Raw genomic sequence first — 23,333 nt, 5'->3', positions numbered from 1 at the left:
CTGCAAGGACAAGCAACTCCAAGCATACGGAAGTTACACTGGAGAGATAAATCTGGTTTTCCCTCTTTTTGTCTAATCTTAAATGGAAGACCTTTCACCAATATTATTTCCTCGTTGACATTCTGCTTTAGTATAGCTCTTTTTTATTGTTATAGTACAAAGAGTTATGACGAAATGCTCTCCATATACATAATAAATCAAGGAAACAGGCAAAAATATGCTCTCATTTATCTACCAAAGATACCTAACATTTGCCTAGCATCTTTCAAACATCTGGTCCCTTACTTCACATCCCCGAATCAAAGTGAAGTGTATTGCAAAATACTCCAGATTTCAAGGGATTTTTTTCCTATGAAACGTATAACTTCTCAGCTACAGGAATACAGCATTCACTTATGGGAAAAAAAATAAGAGGAAAAGAAAAGAAAAAAAATCTAAACTAAGTCTACTAGTGGATTCTGATATTCTAACTTTGCTCAGGGTGGGGTGGGTAACGCTCTGTGCCAAAAGGGAACCTTGTACATGCAAATAGCAAACTCTTACTGGGTTTTGTAATTAAACAAAAGGAAGTGCTTTTTCTGCTGGGGATTTAGGACTGGAAGCAAGCAACCAGACCAGCCTAATGTGGATACGATTTTTTGAAGCTTCACGGGGCAGGAAAGCTATGAAACAGTACCTCCTTACTTCTACTCCCTATCCCCACTGCCCACAAAAATACCTATGTATGAACGCATTCCCCCATGCCACGAGCTGGTTTAATGTCAGTCACTTTTAAAATCAATTCATGCAGAAGCTTCACAGCTGTAGGACATTTACTATTATTGCCACGCTTTTCATTGCCCGTAATTATTATAATTATATGTCACTTTCAATATGGCGCATAATTTCCAATGAGTTGCAGACAAGCATATGAAATTCCTGAACTGCCTTGGAAAAAAAAATGGAGAGAGAAAACGAGAAGAAAAAGTAATGCTTAACAACGCACAGACCTTTCACAACGTTTTTACCAATTTCAGAGTGCTTTTGCTCCCCAATATTCCTTGCAGGTTAGCAAATGGAAAGGAACAGCACCGTAACACAATGCTGTGGTTAAAGAGGACGTGAAACGCTCGGGAACAAGATTGTCCTAAATACAACGTTGTCAACCATTTCCACCGGCTGGACCTTCCTTCCTCTGCCCTTTTTCCTCATTTTCCCCGTTTTTTTCGCTCCCCAGTTACGGTGCGACTGCATCGCTTGTAGCACGCTCAGCGTGCCAGGAAGCTCGACTTCTCCCGGAGCAGTGGCGAAGCCTTCGGAAACAAACACGCACGGCCGCGCTCCCCCGTAGCAGCTTCGCATTGCCCCCCTTCAAATATCAAAGGAGAAGACTGCCTGGCCTAAAAGCGATTTAACGCCTCACCCCTCGCTGCCTCTAAAACTTCCGCAGTGCTGTTACAAAGGAAGAAATAACGGTTTAATAAAGAGAACGAGCGGGGCGAGAAGAGCCACATGGAGAGCGCGGGCGTGCTCGCCGCGGCAGGATCTCCCCTGCTGCTGCGCAGATTTTTGAAGAGGCAAAAAGCGGGGCCGGGGGACCCCGAGCGAGGGCCGGGGCCGGGCCGGGGCCGGGCCGGGGCCCCGCCTGCGCCGCCCCCACGCGGCCGGCAGGTGGCGCGCTCCGCCAAGGTGGGGCGAGCGCGGCGCCGGCGCGCCCGGGGACTCGGGGCGCCGCGCACCGACTTGGGCCTAACGACTCCGCGATCGTCATTATTTGTAACCATAGAGCATGAATTACCTCTTGAGGTCATCAGTGAGAATTTACGACTGGTCAACAAAAGCACGTGATTCCCAAACGCACCCCCACCCTCCCCCCATATTTGGCCGCATACATAGCAAAAACGAAGTACAGTGCATCGCTATAATTCATTAATACATCATAAATCGTCAAGCACAGGGTTATAACGACCACGAGCCACAAATCAAGCCCTCCAAAATAACCCAAATGAGCTCTTACTTTGTAAACTCGTTCTCAGGGCGCTACCCAAATGGCCCCGACTATCAGTTACTAAATTATGGGACCAGCAGTTCCATGAACGGTTCTTACAGAGATTCAAGCACCATGCATTCCAGCTCTTATGGCTACAACTACAATGGGATGGACCTTAGCATCAACCGCTCAGCCTCTTCTAGTCACTTTGGGGCTGTGGGGGAGAGCTCCCGCGGTTTCCCTTCTCCAGCTCAGGAGAGCAGGTTTAGACAGGCGTCTAGCTGCTCCTTATCTTCTCCCGACTCCCTTCCCTGCTCCAACAGCGAGAGCCATGGAGGCAAGCCCGCCCCGTCCCCCTCCGACCAAGCTACTTCTGCCAGCACCAACACAAATTTCACAGAACTAGACGAGACCAGCGCGTCCTCGGGAGCCGACGAGGGCACTCCAATAAGCAGCAGCATCCCCCGAGCGCAGGCAGAGCCCATCGCAACCTCCACCGCAGCAACAGAAGGGCAGGCACCTCAGATATTCCCTTGGATGAGGAAACTTCACATTAGCCATGGTACAGCTACTTCTTTTTCGGTCGTTGTCGTTGTCGTTGTTTATTTTCTCACACCCCGCTTTTTCCCCCCCTTTCCTTTCCCCCCCACTCCCTATTTTCTCTCCTTCCCTTTATTCGGTGGAGACGCTTTGATCAGAAACACAGCTATGTATTGCTTTTTGCATTTCTTGCTCTGATCACGGCTTTAAAGCTGCCTCTGGCGCCTGGAGGGGGGAGATTTTATTTTAGTTTCGTTATTCTTGCCGCGAAATGTGCGCTTGTTTCAAGCTAGTAGCTATATGTATGTGGTGGGAGAAGGTAAAACAAAAATTGAGGGAAGGGGGTGTTCCTTGGGGGGCAGAAGAAAGGAAAGAATTGACCATTAAAATGGCATTATATGCACAGATGGGTCTCTCAGTCCTTTCCTTCTCTGATTTTGCTGGGTGTATTCTTGACAATCTGCTCTTGACAAAACCAAAATTGCGGTGAAATACAGAGCACGGGGAACAGCGAGGACCATCACCACCACCACCACCCCCCCCCCCCCTTTATCTTTTTTCTCCCGGAGAAAAGAAAGCAGTATTAAACCAGATGACCCAGCAAGCAGGCACAAAAACACCCAGGCAGGGCGAAAAAAGGCGATTTCAAAATCTCGGTTCTTCATTTAAATTATGAATATTGAGTTGCGGGTGTCAGTTCTGAAGGGACCAAAGGTGGGGGTTTTTACACGTGTCTGGGGGTGTGCGGGAAAGAGAGGGAGACCGGGGGGGAGGGGGGGAGAGGCTCTTATTTTGGGAAAGAGCAGCGTTCCTAATTGCTCGAAGACGGTGAATATTTTGCCTCGGTACTAAAAAATAACCTTAATAGTAAAAATCCTATCAGAAAGACTTGAAACAGAAATCAAAAACCCGTTGTTGTCCGTGTTATTCAGACATGACTGGACCAGACGGTAAGAGGGCAAGGACAGCGTACACTCGCTACCAGACCCTGGAGTTGGAAAAGGAATTCCACTTCAATAGATATCTCACCCGCAGGAGGAGAATAGAGATCGCTCACGCTCTCTGCCTCTCCGAGAGGCAGATCAAAATCTGGTTCCAGAACAGGAGGATGAAATGGAAGAAGGATAATAAACTGAAAAGCATGAGCTTAGCCTCTGCGGGCAGCGCCTTTCAGCCATAAATTATAGAGGAAGAATGTCGAGGAAAGAAGAGGAAAGATTAAATAAATAAGTAAATAAATAAATAAAGCTCAGCAGATCTTAGTTTTGGAGTACTGTACAGTGAGGCACCTTCTTTTCAGCATGTTGTTGCTATTCTAAAACAACGCGTGTGGTACCGTTATCCCAGGACTGAGTTCATGTCGTGTTTTTTTAATTATTATTATTTTTAATTAAATTTTATTTCCAGATGCTCCTCATGCTCTTGTTGTTCTTATAAATGTATGTGTCCGTGCTCTCTTGATGCTTTCTGGAAAGCTAGCATGTTTACGTGAGCCCTTTAAATGTTATAACTTATTTATAAATTGATAACAGATACAATTGTTTATTTGTTGCTTTTTCCCCTTCCTGAGTTTACTGCTTTTTGGGTGAGTTCTTCTCTGCCTAAGCTAAAATCGGGGGTTCCTGCACTACAGTCGCAGAAAGAAAAATAAAACAAACAAAAAAAAAGGAAAAAAAAAGAAAAAAAAAAAGAAAAAAAAAGAGGGGGGAAGGAACAAAAAAAAAAAACTCTTGTAACTTTCTGTCATAAAATTGTCCAGTCTGTGTTTTAGTTCAAACTTCAGGCCAGGATTTCTAGTCCCAGGCTAATTCTGAGATGTACTCTTAGACGTGGGTAAACTTCATTATTAAAAAAAATATATAAATGTATAAGATTGGACCAACGATAAAGTGCTCAAATGTTTGTAAATACTAGAAATATTTCTGATGTGACTAATAGACAGTTTGTAGTGGGCAGAGTGAATGCAATGTTATGTGTAAAAATGGCATCCGTCATGTCTAGCTGCCTGTTAGTACTTTGCCAATAAGCTTTTTGTATTTGTTTGTAGCTTTACTTGAAGTCAAATAAACGTTTCTCCTACTCACAAAGGCTCCCAGTTGCACTTTATACCCAACCTCTGAGGCTTGCGCAAGGAGTCCGCAGTACGTGCTAAAGCAGGGACATGCCTGGCATGGAGCTCAGCCTGCCTGGAGACCCCAGCAGGGCTGCAGCCCTCGCCTCTCCTGGGCAGCTCTCGGGGAGCTCGCAGCCCGGCAGCACGAAATGTTCGCTCACACAACGCCATGGCATCGCACGGGAAACCTTCCGCGGAAAACACAACTTCTCACATTTCTCAGACGCTGCTTCCCTAAAAACAACACAGACACCCCCACCCCACCCCCGCTACAGCACCATATCAGACAAAGTAGTTTAAAATACTTCAAGTTACAGTAACAAGGCATAAATTCTTCCCAAGTACATTTACGTGCATTTCAGGATTTGTCAGACATAGATATAGGTATACACACACACAAACATTCTAAAAGCAAGTGGTATTTACATCAGTATATGCGTACACATAAACCTGTGTTCTATGGAATTATATATCTGTGTGTTTGTATAGATATATTTATTATATATATAGTATGTATATATAGAGAGAGAATATTTCTTTGCTGAACTGTAATCTTTCCTCTACCTCTCGTCCTCGGTTTATTGTGCTTACTGATTTTACATCCTAGTCTCTGGTTCAACACGTAAATAACAGATTACAACTCTGTAACTACTGACACTAAAACGAGTCATTTTCGCTGCATATAATTTAACATCATCAAAGATGGCAAATGTTGCAATTTTGCTACCTAGGGAATCTAACAAGGCGCAAGATACTCCAGTTTAAAGTCGCTCTATTTGGCAAAACGCCACTGACATCTCTACAATATAGCTTAGGCTTTTTGTTCGTAGCAAGTAAAGTTGGATCTTAAAACTTACCAAACTTAATCTCCCACTGTTTAGGTACTTCTTAAGTGATTTTGAGAGGAATGTGAAGTGGACTGTCAGATCCCAAACCATTTGCTCGCCTTCCCTTGATATTTTTTTTTTTTTTTACCAATAGCAAACTATACCAAAAGTGGGTATGACATTTAGATGTCAAATGGATAGGGTTTTATCTAGAAGTTAGATCGTAAAAATCGCCCAGACCTCAGACAGATACCCCTCACTGGCTCTCAAAAGTCACGTGAGGTCCATAAAGTTAGTTTTATGGTTTTGGGGAGTTGACAATGTACAATATATTTCACATTCTCTAGAATGTTAAGTGACACTTTAACTGCTTGGTTTGGCTTGTAAGGGGCAGCTATGGGTGAGCACTTTTCCAGATGAGATAAACGCTGCAATTGCAGGGAACATGTTTTGCGGGTCCAGTTTTCAGTCCAGAGAGCCAATAGACTGGAGTCCTGAAAGTAAGTTCTTCTGAAATATTATCTGCTCAAACTATTTTAAAGGGGTTATATGGAAAAACGCTGAGTGGGGAGGAAAGAGGGTCTGCCTCTCTTTCCTAGTTTTATTTCTCACTTTTAGAAGGTCCTAATTCTTATCCTCCTGAGAGCTGAAATTGCATTAGATTTCCATCACAGCTTCGAGGCCCGCCAGTAAATTTTGTGGAACCGGGAGAAATAGAAAATATGTAAAGATTCATTATAATTGCAAGGCGAACTCCATCGTATCTTTGCCGGGGGACGTGTACTTCAGACAAAGTTTGGTTTTGTCCTTCGCCAAGTAAAAGAGGATCTTGCTTGTTTATTGGAGGTGATTTGGTGTGTTTTATAATGCTCGCAAGTAGACACAAATCTGGTCTATGCTTTTGCATTTCAATTAGCTGTATTATGTCTGTGCTCTTCAGGTTGTTAGCACATTTTGATTTTAATTCTTTTAATCTGCTTGCCAACGAAATTTGGGCACTTCTTTTTGCTTTCGGCCTGTGTCGAGACCGATTTATTCCCCCTTCCACCTGAGCTTTTCTTTTTCTTCTTTCTTTTTTTTTTCTTGGGTTTCGTTTTTTTTTTTTTTTCCAATAATATGAACACACATTTCCGTAGTTCGTTTCTACCATATGGAGACACTGAATGACCGATGTTATGTCTCCAGTCTGTCTCGAAGTGCTACAAAAAAATAATCAGAGGCTGCATTTTGCGTACGGACCCTCTCTGTATGTCACAGGCTTGCTTCTCTCTCTGAAAGTGACATCGTTATGGAAAAGGCAGGCAGCAGCCTTTTTCTTTGGAAAAACAAACAAGTTAGCGGGGAAGGACAGAAGAGCAGAGCCAGCCATCGCTCGGAGCTTAGGTAAAAAAGGCAAAGGGCTGTGATGGGCTCTGGTTCCCCCTGCTACATAGGTAGGGGCGCTCAGGTGGCCCTTGTGCTAGCCCGCGGCTCCGGCCAAAGGCCAGAGCTCCGCAGCCGTGCAGAGGGAGCAAAATAGAGCAAAAACCTGGAGGGGTTTCTTTTTGAAACCCAAAACACCACATCTGCAGAAGAGGTGAGGGACAACACCTGAACCAACTCACATCTATCCCCCTCCTCGTTACTTTAAAAAAAAAAAAAAGTTCAAAGCAGGGGTACAGAGGTGGGGGGGGGGGGAGGGAGACTCTAGAATTTGGAGCATTCACAGGCTTTTTTTTTTTTTTCCTCTTTAGCGGGGATTTTTACGGTAAGACAACATTTGGTGGACACATGTCCGTCTCTTTTACACAAAGCAGAATGTCCCCCTTTCGCACACTTTGTAGATTGCTTTTCCTTCCTCGGGCTGTTTTCCCTGTCCTGCTCCATGTGTCTCCTGTATCTTCGCTATCATCATTTGAACTTCTGGCTTTTTCCTGGCCAGTTAGAGGGTGGCCAGCACAATCCTGAGTGAGTCTGCTTGAAAACGTGTAAACTTAAATGCAAAAGCTGGAAATTCAAAGAAGGGAAGCAGGATGCAGAAAACCTTTCCTATTCAGCAGTCTGGGGTTTATTCTGAACTGCCTCTCCTTAACGTCTGTGCAAGCTGGATGCCTCTTTTTCAGTTGATAATAAAGATATTTTATGAGATCCTAGTGATTTTCCAGTGAATGGTCTTTAAATGTGAATTTAGCCACACAGACATGACAGGCTACAGACATTTTGTCTACATGGCATTAGAAACACTTGGAAGAAAAGGTTCACTGTGGTAAGTGTGTTATTGTTTGGGGATTAGACCAAGTGGTGGGCCTAGTAATTCTTAAACCTTCTGATCTGTACTGGTAACTAGAAATAATTTTGACTAATTCATATGAAAACTAGTGATTTTGGCAGGAAAAGTGACACACCTCCTCCCCTTAATATATATCTGAAAATGTAACCATACATTCAATGCACACGTACTCACAAACACTGTGTTTCCAAAATTCATCCATCCATGTATCCATATAACTGTCCATCCATCCACATCTCCCTTATGCATCATATGCATTAAAGTCCAATGCCCACCTCTCCACTCAAAGGATTTGTCTCTTATATAGTCGCAAGCAAACTTTCCTTCCAAATCCAGTCCAGATGACACTAGGAACAATGTTTTTCTCTCAAGTATCACCATTTCTAATCACCTGGTGCATAAAACATGTTATTTCAAGGGAAAAAACAGACCAAGATAGCCAGACCAAAGGGAATTTGAAATGCAGTTTAGCTACAGGACATTGCAGCAAGGAGGAGATGCCTGTATGGGTCACAACGTGTAATGCCAGCAGCAATCCTATGCCACTCCCTTCATTTTAGCTGCCTGAACACAGGGATGGCACCAGGCCTACGTTGCAGCAAAAGACTTGGATTTTATTGCTGGCATAGCAATATCATCCTCCCTCTCCTTCCCATTACTCACATGAAATGTTGTTCTCTCTGTTCATGAGCTCTGCTTTCTACCTGCATCATGTAGCATACTTTTTTTTTTTTTTTTTTTAACAAGATGGGGTGTTTGTGTGTGTCTATGTCTGTTAAACTCCAGCTTCTTGTGACGCATGGGGAAGTATAACTGGCTACCATTTTACAGCCTGGAAGGAATCACAGACTTAGCACAGGCTTCCCCCCATCTTTTAAAGAAAGAAAAAAAAAAATCTCCCTGTTGCTGGTGAAAAGGAAGTATAAGGAAGATAAACAGGAAAAAGGAGCTCTGACCGTGCAGGTAGGCGGAGATTTTCCTTTGTATCGTTTCTCTCACATTAATGGCATACATCAGACTTTGGACAATTACTTCTTCTGTAGCTGTAGAAGAAAGAATAAATACAAAATGCCTTAATACAGGGTATATAACTATGGAGGATATCTTGGAAATCGCTACTGCTTAGGAAAGAAAATAGACTTTCTTTTTTAAAACCTGCAGTCGTGCAGATCTTCCTATGATTACTCTGTGTGTTTATTGGGAAAACCTCTAATTTACCACCATTCCAAAACTGAGTCCGATGGTGGCCTGGGTAGATTGGGTCTGTTGGCATCAAATGTGCAAAGTCTCCCAAAGCCTTGAGGAGCCTCCTCATCAGCTCACCTGTGCCACAGCAGCTTGGGAGTCTGGCTTATTAAAAATGGATACAACCATGTTCACATTTGCCTCTTTTTTTTTTTTTCTTTTTTTCTCTGACATGTCTCTTTAGCCTTTCTTCTTCCCTGGAGGTTTCCTATTTCATTTAGTAAACAGTGTCTAAGCTTCTCTAATTCTTTGGGGGGTGGGGGGAAGCCAAACCCCAAAGCAGTAATTTCTCACCCAAGAGCCACCACGGGCTCTGCAGACTGAAAGAGCCAAGCTGAACATCTGTATTAATTACAAAGTCGTTTACTTTTGGGGCATGCACAGGCTGTGCTCTGTCCCCCAGGGCCTTGTGCCAGGGCAAGTGAGGGACCCTAATGCCCAGGCTGTTGCTGAGGGGCAGCTGTGCTCAGGAACGAAAAAGATGAAATTTCACCTGTAAAACACCCATTTTATTCCCAGGTTTGTTCTGCAATAAATGGGGGAAAATGTGTTTGTGTGTTTGTGAGTGGCACAGGGAGGCTTGGCGAGCACTTTGATGTAAAAGCCAGCTCAATATTACAATGCCATTGTCAGGCCATCTTGAATGTCATGGTTTATTTGTTTTTATTACTTTTTGTTTTATTACTTAAAATATTTGTTACTTTCAGGCCTTCTTTGTTCTCTGTGTATGGCAGGACACAAAATAAAATTTACTTACACCCAGGTTTTAAAAATTCAAACAAGAAACCATGCAGGTCAAATTAAAAGCAAAACCAAAACAAAGAAACCCCACCAAAAACAAACTTTGCCAAGGTAACCTAGTTACAGATGTGTATGATGTCTTATTTTATTCAACAAAAAGTGATTAAAATCTGTTAAAGGATTTAATTAAGAGAATTAAATGAAAAGGAAGGGGCACAAATGAGTTGGAAAAAAGCGAAGCTATTCTAAACGATTAAATCGCCATTTTAACAGTATAATGGGGTTTGCATACTGAAAGGAGAAATCAGAGCTCATATCTCATCAATAATTCATAGGCAAGAGGGATCATTCCGAGGTCAGCAGACTTGTACAGCCCCAGCTCCTCTCTCGGAGGAGAGGGTGAACATCGGATCACAACACAACACTTCTTGCTCGCACAGACCCCGGGGTCTGCTGGGTCACCTTTTTAAGGAAAACATGAGCTCCACGGCTTTTTCTCTCTCTTCTTTCTTTTTCTTTCTTTCTTTCTTTCTTTCTTTCTTTCTTTCTTTCTTTCTTTCTTTCTTTCTTTCTTTCTTTCTTTCTTTCTTTCTTTCTTTCTTTCTTTCTTTCTTTCTTTCTTTCTTTCTTTCTTTCTTTCTTTCTTTCTTTCTTTCTTTCTTTCTTTCTTTCTTTCTTTCTTTCTTTCTTTCTTTCTTTCTTTCTTTCTTTCTTTCTTTCTTTCTTTCTTTCTTTCTTTCTTTCTTTCTTTCTTTCTTTCTTTCTTCTTTCTTTTCTTCCTTTCTTTCTTTCTCTCTCTCTCTTTCTCTCTCTTTCTCTCTCTCTCTTTCTCTCTTTTTCTCTCTATTTCTTTCTTCTGCCTCACCCTCTCCCCCTCCCTCACTCTCTCAATTTGCCAAGTCCCACTGCCCGTGTGTGGTGGTGACTCACAGCAAGAGGAGGAGAGCTGAAGAAGGAATGGATGTGGTTCATATTGCTCCAATACAGACACACAGCTATAACGTGGTGATTATGTTTTTGAGAAGCTAAAGGGATCTCCTTTACTATTCCCTCTCCCCCCCTCCCAGTCCCACCCCCAGCTTCCCCCCCCCCCTTTTGCCACAGAGATGAAGGTTGGAAGGCTGTGGTTCCTTATTTGCCTTAGTGGGGATGTGCTGGCGGCAGGGTCTAGAAATTGCACTGTTCGGGCTGTAATTCTTGTATTTCATTCTATTTAAAGTCCTTGAAACTACTCCATTCTACACACATGCCATTACCTCCCCAGGAAGGGAAAGACAGTTCTTTCCCTCCAGGTCCGCTTCCCAAACCCCTTTCTCTCCCCCGCTGCTAAATTTCAGTCTGAGAAATTGTCCTTTATTTCCCCCTCTTGATAAAGGTCTTTCTGCAATTAGGGAACACGAAGAGGACTTCTATGGGGTTTGGCTCCTCCTTTGGGAGTCTCTTTCCATTCCTAGAATGGATTTAAGAATGAAATTTTCTTTCAGGCCGTGGCTATTTCGGTATCTGAGCTGATTTCCCCCCACATTTTCTGTCCTGAACTTAAATAAATGATATTTGGAAAGAGGCTGATAACTTAACTTGAGAGGTGTCCACCCAGCGTAGTTTTCCCGTGTTCTGTTACCCTAAATAGCTTTAAAAAGAAACTATTTTGACAGCGAGCGTTGAAAGAATAAGACTTGTATGAGGCTTTTTTTCCCTTTGATTTATCTCTTTTTAACATGTGTACGTATGTGTACGTATATATATATATACACATACATATATACCCTTCAAGTCAAAACAAATTACCGCGTTAGGATTTGTGAAGAGGAGGTTTGCTCGGTGGCAAATCACGGGTCTGTTTAGGCAGGGATGTTCTGCACAACCGGCGCGGGTGGGAGCCCAGGGACCGAGCAGAGCGGGGCGAAAGGCCAACCCGGGACGGCGGATTTGGAGCAAGCGCCTCGCCTGTAACGTCCTCAAGCAGCCAGCAGAGCTCGCTTCAGACCAAGTTCACTGCCAGGAGGGCCGAGGCCGGATCGGGGCTTGCTCGGCGCCACCGGGCCGGGCCGGGCCGGGCCGGGCCGGGCCAGGCCGGGAGCGGCAGCGCCGCCGCCTCCCGCCGGCCTCTGGCTCCCTTCGGGCGGCCACGGCGCTGCTCGTCCCCGAGAGCTCCGGTGCTCCAAAAATAATCGCGGCAGCATCCCCCTTCTTTCCCCCCAAACCAAACCAAAACGAAACAAAACAAAACCATCCAGGCTATTTACTGCAGTAACAACTCACCTAGCTGAAATGCCAAATGCGAGAAAAACAATTCAAAGTGAGGTGAACCCAGTTGTGGCTAAGCGGATATTTTTTTCTCCTGCTCTTCTAAAAAAAAAGGGGGGGGGGGGGGAGGAAGGAGAATTCCAGCTGTTTAAGGCAGCACTGGGTGATCTGGAGATAAAGATCTAATGTTTGCAGAACTCTGAAATTATTTAATATTTGTTCCCCCCGGAAAGAGAATTCACGAAACAAAATAAATAAAACAGGGAAATCGGTGGGCCATTAGTTTGTAGAGACGTATAAGTTAACTCTGGTCTTGGGGGTCTTGTACAGCATTATAGCTCGAGGGGTCAAAAAGTTGAGGGTCAAAAGTTTACACTGTGCGTGACTCAGTCTTGTGTATAACCCAGATAGACTGATGTCAGTGTGAAAAAAAAAAAAAAAAAAGAAAAAAAAAGAAAATAAAGAAAGAAAGAAAGCGGGGAGGGGGGCGAGGTGGGAGGAAGAGTCTCTGCTTATGGGCAGAGATGGGAGAATATGATAGCGAGGTAGGAGAGACCTTCAGCTGCAAGCTGGAGAGGCAGGAAAGAGGTCTGCAGGGTTTGGGGTGGGATGTTGATAGAAAATAAGGTAGATTGATTTGGGTCTCCCGTGAGGAAACGTCAAGCGTCTTCCTAGTATTTTTCTAAGATAACCCCTGAAACGCTATTTGGAGTCAAATTAACAGAATATAAGGGGAAATGCATTTATTAAATCCAATTACGTGGAGGTCCCTATAGGATATTAACGCGAGCAGTTAAAAAATAATTTTCATTCCAGAGTCAATTTTGTTTGGAGAGGCCTTAAATTATACAGAAAAAAAAAGTCTGACACGTTTGGTGAAAATGTGTTCTAACATTTTTCCTTGGAAGCATTTCCAAAATACTTGGAAAGGTGCCTGTCTACCTCCTCCCCCGGGCTTCCAAGACCAAGAGCCACACATTTTTTAATATGTAGTCGGTATGAGTGCAATGCTCATGAAAAAAAAAGAAAAATGAAAAAGAAAAAAAAAGAAATAACATAAAGAAAAAAAATACTTTACTATTTGGATTTCTACCTTAATCGCATGAAATCTATAGTAATTATATATAGGCGAAATCAGTGGACTGATGACTTAAAATGTTCAACGAATGTATTAAAGTCTCTTTCAATTTCGTCACTTGGTCCAGTTAAAGTAGCTAATTTTGTTTTGCAGCACACTTTCTGTCGGAATTTGAATGAAATGTTTTATATTTCTTCCTGGAAATGTGACTCCACTCTGGTCATTACAACAGTTTAACGAACTGATATAATAAATATTTCCCTTGGCATTTCAAAGTTATTTCTACACTGCCAGACTTCGAACCTTCCAAACTCTAAATATTATTTGCACTGGGACCGGTCTTTTCAATAGCTTCTTAAGCAAACAGTCGAAGCAAGGCAAACTCTTCTGGAAAAAAAAAAAAAAAAAAAAAAAAAAAAAAGCCCTGCAAATTTGCTTCCCCCCCACACCCCCTTGGCTTTTAAATATTTTCAGTGACTAAATACTTATAACAAGGGTCATTTTTCTTGGAAGAGAAAGGGAGAATATTAGAGCCCTGGGAAAGGCGTTCTGGAAAATTCATTTGCTTTCCCGATGCCGATATATTCATAGAGTAGGTGAAATTCGAGAGAACGTAAAGCGTTTTGTTTCGCGTGATAAGGCTCGGGTTTAATTAATTGCCATGAATTTGCTTGGTATTTATAAAATATCACTATATAAGGGCTACCGTTTAGTTGCAACTTGGGTAATCCATCTCTTCGCCCTTGTAATTACTATACTTATCTCTCTAGAACAGTCATTTCTACTTCAGGTTTATAGAACAGGTAATGGATAGTAAAAGCCATTTGTTTTCGGAATATTAAAACAAGCAGGTATAATTTCACGGCAATAAAAATCACCTCCCAACTTTCCTTGTAATATTCACTCCTACATCATAACGTTTAACTTTCAATTTAGGAATACGAGTCTGCGTGTTCTTTTGAAGTGGGTTCGTTTGGAGGGACGTAAAGAGAGAGCGCGAGGGAAGGAGGGGAGTAGAGAGGGAGGAAATTAAAGGTATCGTTTTCAAGAATATTTCTAATTTATCTCCTTTGCTCTGGACAGACTCGGTCTGGCCCGGGGGTGAGGGTCTCTAAGTGCCAGACAGGCGCTGCAAACACAATTCAGATTGAGTTTTCTTTCTTTTTTTTTTTTTTTTTTTTTTTCCTTCCCTGCCAGACAATCAGCTGAATGTGCTTTTAAATCCCGATTTACTTTTCAAATGACCTCTTTATCACGGTGAGAAACGCGGGGTTGGAACTGGCGGTGTAAATGCGGAGATAAACGGTGAACTGCCCCCAGCCCCTCGCCGAGGAGCCCCACTCCCCGCGCACACGGCGTTAACCCCCGTCCCTTCACGACTTTTAAATGTTGCACACCATTAGTGAAATCACAATCATAATTAGTAACAACGAAGCGGCGTTAGTAATAGAAAGATACACGAGGCTGACTGGGAAACACGCACGGCTTAAGTGTTGGTGCTCCCGTCGCGAGGCAGGTGTGGGCTGATTCCCCCTCACCCTGCTCGGCGCACCGCGCACCCCGGCTGCGGGATGCGAAAAGTCGGGCGCTAGGGAAGCTCCTCGGGAGAGAGACCGGCGTAAGGCACGAAGCCGCGGGCTGCGCTCCCCAGGGGGGGGGGGGGCAACTGGCAACTGGCTCTGCGGGGGGAACAGAAGCCGAAAAATACCTAAACGCAGCCCGAGCCAGAAGACGCGGGCAGCGCGGAGAGGGGAGCGCGGAGCCGGGCGCGGAGCGGCGCGGGGCTGGGCCGGGCCGGGCTGCGCTGCGCGGGGGCGCGGAGCGGCGCGGGGTGAAGCGCGGGTCAGTGCGGCTCTCGGCGGCCGCCGCGCTGCGGACACGCCTCGCTGTTTAACAAAGACTGACAAACTATGAGATTAATACCAAAACTTGCGGGTTTCCCACCCCAAAATGCTCAGAGGGCCTCCTGGCGCTGCCAGGAGCAGTTCCGCTCGCCTGCGGGGACAATGGTGGTGTATAGTGGGGGCGGGGGGAGGGGGCACCAACAAACCCGACCGAAAAAAAAAAAAAAAAAGAAGAAGAAGAGAGAGAGATATTAGTGTTCTTATCGAGAAATAATCTCATTGAAAAGGCAACACGGGGGAGAGAGACCAGAATAGCCCAGGCTGGACCGGGTCGGGGTTCTGGGGTGGGGGGGCGAGGTTTTAGGGGATTTCGGTCTGATTCCGCCTGCAAAGCCTTACCAACTTTTGAGGGAGCGTCCTAACCCCCTCGGGGATTACTCAGAGGAAAGACCCCACGTTTGGCCAAGGTAGGTACCGCCGGCGGCGTTACACCTGGGCGGTGCGGCCGGGCTGGGAGCGGGGTCCGCACCCACCGGGGGGCAACTCCCGCTTAGTGCCCCCTCTTCGGGGGTAGAGGAAGGAGAGGCGACAAAAGAGCCGCTCAGCTGCAGGAGTGCATTTGTAAGGAGCGGGAGCGGTTTAATAACCCCCTGCGCTGGCAGGTGCCTTCGGGAGGCTTTTGGGGAGGGCTGGGGGTCTCCCCCCGCCTCCTTTGTGGGGTAGCAGGTCGGGGGGGGGGGGGGGGCTGGGGAACACCACCAGCCCCCCCGGCTGAGTCTGCTTTGAAATGGTAAAGAGCCCAGGCGAAATCTGCCGTGAGAAACTTCCGCAACGTGGGGCGGTTTCGCGGCGAAAGGGAGAAAGGTGTGCGGGGGGGCGAGGGGTGTCTTTTTAGTTTTGGATCACAAGCGGCGAGTGTGAGATTTCTTGGAGGTGTGTGGGGAGAAGATTTCTGGTAGACGCTAGGGGTGCTGGTTTGCTAGCGCCAAACCCATTTTGTCATGGGAAAGGAAAATTAAAACGGATTATTTTTTTTTGGAAGAGTGTGGGAGGGGGTTAAAATATGGAAAAGGCCTAGTTATTTCTATTCAGGCTCCTATCCGCGGTTAGGAGATCGCTACGGTACTGGCTGCAAGGAAATAAAATAAAATAAATCAGAGAGGAATTGGAAATGATGAATAAAATTTAAGAGAAAAGGAACTCTAATGGGATTTGTTCTATAGAATTGTTTTATGGCAACCATCTACGAGTTCTACAAGCATATTTGATTTGGCTTCTTACTTTTAAGACAGGTTTTAGAGGGGAAGGTAAATTTTAGAGTTGCTACCTGCTCCCCAGCAAAGTGTATGTGCTGGTGTGTTCGAGGAGGTTGGAAACTCTCAGTGTTGCACAAAAATCAATTTTCTCTGCTTCTTTTGAAGGAAACTTATTTTGTTTGCGTGTGTGGGTCTGTGTGTGAAATGGTTTGGGATTGTCCCATGTAAGTTTGTACTTAGTTCTTAAAATATGGGTTCGTTTATCTGGGAATTATACGTTTTATCAAGAAAACCGATTATTCACCTTAAAGTACGTGAAAAATATTAGGGCATCATGTGTCCCATAAATACTACGGGACACTGATTCTTGGTCGTAATTGGGTTTTTGAAAAAATGGGGGTATTTTTGAAATATATTTCAGATATTTTTCGTAGTGGTAGTTTGTGTGAGAAAAGCATAGTATCTCCGATAGTATCTCTATCGCATTTAACTGCAATTAATTCGGGCGATAGTTGACTAAAAATGTGCTTTCCCTTTTGAAATAAGAAAAAAATATTAAAAAGGGGGAGCATGCTATACCTTTAATCTCTTCGGCAACTGTAATTTTAAACGAAATCTCAACATGATGCTACCCTCATTAGTTCCGAATGAAGCTTCATTACCTAGACAGTATGAATATTTTATTGCTTTATATCCTTTTTCGGAAATGAAGTGCCTTTGATCTTTTTCTCGGGTTGTAAAAAGAATTGCCTGCCATTAAAAAAAAAAAAAAACTGTCGTCCCATCTGCCTTTACATTCTGTATTTCTTTTCATCCGTTTCTTTCTTTCCTTTTTGTGTGTGTGTGTGTGTGTATAATCTATCCGCACACGCACACAACCCAAAACCTTGTTTGACCTCCAAGAACGAAAAATGGATGAAATCTTTGTACTGAGTATCAGAGAATAATTACGAGGGTATCTGGGCTGAGGGGGACGGAGCTATGGCATTTAAATTTTAAAGTACGATTATTTGTATTCGAGACTCATTGTGTGTCTATACTTACATAGTCCAAGATATTATTTTTTTAGCAAAGCGGTAAATCAGTGCATAAGATACAGATGAGAAGGCAGAAAAGTTCTAGATTTTCTGATCTAGTATCAGCTATTCGGATAGTGAGTTAATGCTTCAATTAATTGTCTTTCCTCTGAAGAGTGAATCTTTTAACCATCTTTATCTATAGATTAATTCTTGATCTCTCGAGTTACAAAACTTTAACCTTCCTCCCTCCCCCCTTCCCCGGAAGATAATTATGACAGTAGGCGAAGTAGAAGATCTCTGACCAAAGAGGATTCATCTGTCTTCTATATGTACCCTGTAGATCCGAATTTGTGTAAAGGAAGTTGGGTCACAAATTCGTATCTAGGGGAATATGTAGTTGACACAAACACTACAGGTCACAATCCCAGAAGGCATTAAAAAAAAAAAGCTACCCACACCCCCAGAGCACTAAATAAAAGGGTGAAAACAAGGTCTTAACCAGAAAGTGGTTTTATGGCTGAAAATAAATACTTTGGATTTGACCTTAGCTCAACTCCAGAGCTCCTATGATAAACTTTATCATCACTTCCAGATCAAATCTGAGTTGCAAAGGCAGAAGGGGGTGGCGGGGGGAGAGCTGGGGCGTTATTACTGCGATTTGAGCTACGAGATTCCCACTACTGCTTTAGTTTGTGTAATCTCAGAACTGACGCCGAATAACAAACAAACAAAACCTACTGCTATCCTTCCTGCTGCTTGTGACGAGCTTATTGCGTGTTTCAGATTTAAACACGAAATTGAGGATTTAGGGGCGGCTTTTGAAAGGCTGCTGATTTGCTCTGTCCTTTAACGCGTCTTTATTACAAGAAGGGCAAGGCGAAGATGCATTAGGACTTAGGTTAGTTGTCTTTTGTAATTGTTCATCAAGTCCTTGATTTCTTGCTTGGAGAACGGGCTCCTTTTCCATCGGTGCGTGGGAAACAGTCAATCTTATACCAGAGCTAAATGTGATTTAGGAGAGTGGGTACTCCGAATTAGCTGATGAATTTCCTATCGATTCCAAACAAGCCCTATTCATCTCTGCCAGGCTCGGGGCGCAATGTCCCTTCCCGCATCACCTTAGCAAGGAATGAGATGCAAGCACCACCCGGAGGGACCGCCATGGATCATGTGCTGGGGCAGCGATTGTGAGCGGCAGCCCCCAAACACTTGAAAATACTTTTGCCCTCTCTCTCTCTCTTTTTCTTTTTTTTTCTTTTGGGGTAATTTTTTTTGTTTGTTTTCCACCCCCTTCCCCCGGCCACCCCCGCCCCGAGCCAGGACACACCCCCGAGGGGTGTGGGCCGGGGGGGTCGGTTCTCGCCCGCGGGGCGCTGCCGAGTCCGGGGCCGGCGGGGGCCGGCGGGGCCCGGCGGCGCCGGGGCCGGGGCCGGGGCAGCCGGAGGGGAGCGGGCGCCCCCGGCCGCCTCCCCGGGGATGCTCCGGGCCCCGGGAGAGCCCGTGCTGGGCAGATTTCCTTATCCGGGGATCGCAGGCCACGTCGCCATTGGCCCGTGCTGTCACATGGACTCCAACTTTGTTCACTTGACAGTAAGTAGGAGGGTTTCACGAAACAGGAAAACGAGTAAAGGGGGGGACAGGAATAAATTTTAGGATATATATATATATATTTTGCGTGTGTGCAATTCTAAGAAATTAATGGCCATGAGCTCGTTTTTGATCAACTCCAACTATGTGGACCCCAAGTTCCCACCCTGTGAAGAGTATTCCCACAGCGATTACCTTCCCAATCACTCGCCGGAATATTACAGCAGCCAGAGGCGAGAGAGCACTTTCCAACATGAAGCGATGTACCAGCCGCGGTCAGCCTGCAACGAGCAGCTCTACTCGTCCTGTCAGAGCTCCGGCCACCAAGCAGCGGTGTTATCCCCCCGGGGTCATGTCCATCCTCCTGCCGGACTGCAGAGCCACCTCTCTGAGCCAAACCATCCCTGCGAGCCGGTCACCCCCAGCCCACCACCCTCCTGCAGCCAAAACTCTCTGAACCAAAGCCCTTCCAATTCCTCTTGCAAAGAGCCGGTAGTTTACCCCTGGATGAAAAAAGTCCATGTAAGCACGGGTAAGTGAACTAAAGTGGCTTTGCTTTATACTAAGTAGCACCTCAAAGTCTTGTAGAAATCTTATTGCACCAGTTGTAAAATAACCATTCGTGGAGATTTACGATCGCCTGTTTGCAGAGCGGTATAATTACATCCTCCATAAATTTTTATTGCTCTGCTTGGCCATGTGCCTTTGAAGTCTCTGTTACCATCCTCCTCCAATTTCTTACAGGCTACTTTTTTATGGCTGTTGAATCTTCATAAGTTAAGTTTTATGTTTTCGTAATTTGTATTTAAGTAGCGGGTTGAGTAAACTTTTACTATTTTCCCTTCCTTTTATTTCTTTTTTTTTTTTCTTTGTGTGAATGTGAGCGCTCGTGTGCGATATTTAATAAAAAGGAGCGTGTGTGCTTGTCTGTGTGCATGTGTGTAGGGGAAAACTTGAAAGATTTGGGGATAATAGAGTGATGCTCAAGTAGTGGTGTGTATATATGAGTGTATACACATGTAGAGGGCATGGAAAATGTGTCTAGGGGACCTTATAAAAACGTTTAGACAGGAATACACGTCAAGCAACGAGGATGGAGGTGGAGATTTGGAGATAGGCTCTGGGTATATTTTTAAGTTCGCGGTGCTGCTTTTTTTTTTTTTTGAGTATTTCCCCCGACAAAAGAATATGCAATGCTTTTTTTTTTTTGGGGGGGGGGGGGAGGGAAGGGGGGGGAAGGAAACATTAAAGGAACAGCTCAGTAATTCTTCTGCTCTTTTTTTTTTTTTTCCCCTCCTTTGTGTTTGTTCAGTAAACCCCAATTATTCAGGAGGGGAACCGAAACGCTCCCGCACAGCCTACACCAGGCAGCAAGTCCTGGAGCTGGAGAAGGAATTTCACTATAACCGCTATCTCACCCGGAGACGCAGGGTCGAGATCGCCCACTCCCTCTGCCTCTCCGAGCGCCAGATCAAAATCTGGTTCCAGAACAGGAGGATGAAATGGAAAAAAGATCACAAGTTACCAAATACCAAGATCAGGTCTAACCCTTCCACCTCCTCCGCAAGCCTGCAGATCCCACAAGGAGGTTCTCAAGTCCGATCCAGTGGACCAGCCACCAGCCTATAACTATTCGTTGTATGGATGGAGTGTGTGCTTGTGGGTGTGAGTTTGTGTGTGTGTGTAGGGAACACATGATATTCTTTTTTAATGCTACAAGAAGCGAGGGAAGGAAGGGTGCTCTTTATTTATAGGGGGAACAGAGGGAGACTCAGCTACAACAAAGCAGAGCCGTGCTGTTGGGCACCTCTTCCATTAGAAGGAGGCTGCAGATAGTAGTTTTCAGATTTGGCTAAGATGGATCCTTGTTTCATCTTTAATCACGCCAAGCTCTGCCCCATTTGTCATGTTTACTCTCCCGTACAAAGGATGGACCTTATGTCTGCTATTACCTCGACAACCAGCGTTCACTTTAATAAATGAGGCTCAGTTTCTTCAAGACGAACTGGACCTCCCCCCCCCCCCCCCCCCCCCCGTCTTTTTTCCTCCTTTTTCTCTTTTTTTCTTTTTTCGCCTACCAGCCACAGTAATCGAAAGTTTCTATCCAGACATGGCAAAGCGGCGGCGGTTTTAGCACAGCTCTGCGGTTGATCGAAGCCCCAAAGCCCCAGCCGCAGCCGCAGCAGCACCAGCCGGCTGCTCCGCGCCTTCCACTGACCGCGGGCAGCTCCCGGCCGTGGTGCAGCGCGGGGGCAGGGGGCTGAAAAAACGCAAAAATAGGTCAAGTGGGTGGTAGACAAAAAAAAACACACGAGAACGGCCACTTATATAGGACACCCCCCCCCCCCCGCCGCCATTTTTTGAGTCCAGCAAGTTAATTACTTCACTTGTAAGACTTGGGGGGGGGGGGGAGGAGAGGCAGAGGGGGAAGCAAGGTATGGAGTTTTGAAACTTGGTGATAAGCAGTGGCACCTGAATCCAGCCCCGCAGCCCCGGATGATGGGGAGAGGAGGGTTTCCTGCGGGGGAAAGAGCCCCTCTCCCATTCTCTAGCCCATTTTCGTACTGAGAATGTGAACTACAGACAGAGCGGTGAGGGGTCGCCTCTCTTCGGGGGAGCAATGGGGGATACAGGGGTTCTGGTGAGGACTCCGCTGCCATCCTGCCCTGCCCGCCTGGCCGCCTCGATTACCTCCTTTTGTCCTTCGTGATGTCCAGATTAAGTGTAAATAGAAGAGAAAAGCCAAAAAAAAAAAACCACAAAAAAAAAAAAAAAAACACAAAAAAACCACGCAATTGGAAATAAATTTTTTTCATTGTGAATCTGATCCTGTGTGTTTTTTGGGGGGGATCTTTTCGTTTTGGTTAGGAAAAAAAAAGCTATTTAAAAAATTAATTTGAAAACACATTATTGTTTTTACAGGGATTTCTGTTGTCAGTGCACAGCCTCAACTCCCTAATGAAAACAAAAGATGTTTGACTATAGGGTATATCAGCCTTAAGTACTGCTAAGACTTACATATTATGATTTATTTGTTCTAAGCATATATTAATATGCTCTTCCCAAACTGGTCTCAGACAAAACAGAGGTAGTCATTAGCGCTTTGCTTTGCTGTAAGGAATGGATGTAGCGTTGTATCTCTCTAGAGAGAATTCTTAATTAAAAAAAAAAAAAAAAACTCCTTCTCCAAGGTAGTTAATGCATTAATGAGTCTAATTTTTGCACAGATGTTTCTCGGTGTTTGCAGGTTTTCTGTGTATTTTTATATTACAAAGGAGCTGGCTCCTGCGATAGCTCATAGCCTGACAAGCAAATAGATAATCAAGAAGACAAATGGCTTCTTTTGTGAGCCACAGCTCTTGTATTAATTTTCATTTTCTTTCTCATAGAAAGTATCGAAAATACTGTTCAGGACGAAATAACATTCCAGTTGTAACTTACAAAAAAAAAAAAAAAAGACTATTGTGAGCAGGGGGATCCGCAGGAGGAGGAAAGCCTCCACACGAGCTGAAGAAAATAATTATTTTCCTATACTTGCCTATAAAAAAATTACTTTGTTTACAGAATTCCTCCCTTCCCCCTCTCTTCAATCAGGACCGGAATATTCCCCTGCATTATTCAGAAATAAAGGCAGGATTTGAAATATTTGAAGACAGAGTGTGTTTACGTGCTGTTCTTTTATTTGTAGTAAGTCACGACCACCTTGCAAATAAAGTGCCCACAAAAATAGCCCTTCCCCCACCTCAAACAAAGGACCGTTATATTTGTCTTTCTATTGAAATTTTAATCCTTTAAAATAATATTAATGTGGTGACATGATTCAGATATGTTACATGTTCAGACGTAGAAGAAAGAATTTATGGGTATATTTTTGGTTGACTATCACATTTTCAGAGAGAGCAACTGCAAACCTTTGAAGTTTCTCTCCTTTTTTTTTTTTTTTCTCCAAAGAGGATAGCAAGGGATGTATTTTATTGCAATACCTAAGGTTGAGATGTGTTTGTTTATTTATTTATTACTGTTAGATTTTATTTTACTGTTTCTCTCTTTGATCTGCTGTGGATGTAAATACGGTGTTATTTTCGAGATAGTGAAGAGATCGAAGAGATCGTTCTTAAAAAAAAAAAAAAAAGCATATGCTTCCAGGAATGCAGGGTCTATAGAAAGAAGCAAATCAAAGCTGGAAAGTATGAATAGAATAGAAGGGGAGAAGATTTCTATAGGACCTAAAAGTTCACAGCCATTATAAGCAGACAGAAGCCAAGAAAAATGCGAGAATTATACAGAAAATCATTAATCACTTCTTTTCTTTAAATACTTATCCTTTTCCCATTGTTATTCAACAGCAAATCTCCGCAGACCGTCTGTTGGGAAAAAAGCACCCGGACTCCTACAAGAATCTTCAGGGGAAATAATAATAATAATAATAAAATCTGGATCGTAAAGGTGAAAGCTTTATATCTGGGGGAGGAAAGCAAAACCAAAACCCCCAAGCTACCCCCTCCCCCAGAACTCTCACTTTGGAAGAAACCACCCAAACCATGAGGGCCGTCTCTGGGGCGTTGGAAAAAGGATGTGGGAGCGAACCAGGTAACAGA

The 23,333-nt window shown here is 44.3% G+C and overlaps 3 protein-coding genes across 8 annotated transcripts in view; all 3 read left to right on the top strand.

Annotated features, from left to right (window-relative positions):
• The window catches only part of HOXB3 (homeobox B3), a 57,625-nt gene that overhangs the window by 10,028 nt on the left and 24,264 nt on the right, over positions 1-23,333 (top strand). For 3 of the 6 annotated variants that reach the window (XM_066981758.1, XM_066981760.1, XM_066981749.1), the window contains exon 2: positions 23,082-23,325. The exons of 1 other annotated variant lie outside the window; for it this stretch is intronic. The gene's annotated coding sequence lies outside the window, so the exon portion shown is untranslated. Of the gene's footprint in view, positions 1-5,827; positions 5,950-15,242; positions 15,341-23,081; positions 23,326-23,333 lie in introns of those variants that run through there. 2 more of the 6 variants (XM_066981751.1, XM_066981750.1) reach the window with 2 other exon arrangements.
• HOXB5 (homeobox B5) lies at positions 27-15,106 on the top strand. Its single transcript, XM_013200226.3, has 3 exons — positions 27-2,531; positions 3,442-5,949; positions 11,550-15,106. Exons 1-2 carry the CDS (start codon positions 1,985-1,987, stop codon positions 3,687-3,689), a joined length of 795 nt encoding a protein of 264 aa, XP_013055680.1. The 5' UTR covers positions 27-1,984; the 3' UTR covers positions 3,690-5,949; positions 11,550-15,106.
• HOXB4 (homeobox B4) lies at positions 18,698-21,247 on the top strand. Its single transcript, XM_013200227.3, has 2 exons — positions 18,698-19,267; positions 20,048-21,247. Exons 1-2 carry the CDS (start codon positions 18,847-18,849, stop codon positions 20,362-20,364), a joined length of 738 nt encoding a protein of 245 aa, XP_013055681.1. The 5' UTR covers positions 18,698-18,846; the 3' UTR covers positions 20,365-21,247.

Source organism: Anser cygnoides, chromosome 22, assembly GCF_040182565.1.
Source record: "Anser cygnoides isolate HZ-2024a breed goose chromosome 22, Taihu_goose_T2T_genome, whole genome shotgun sequence".
Lineage (NCBI taxonomy): Eukaryota > Metazoa > Chordata > Aves > Anseriformes > Anatidae > Anser > Anser cygnoides.
Note: the sequence above shows the minus strand (reverse complement) of the source record. Positions and strands in the feature narration are given on the sequence as shown.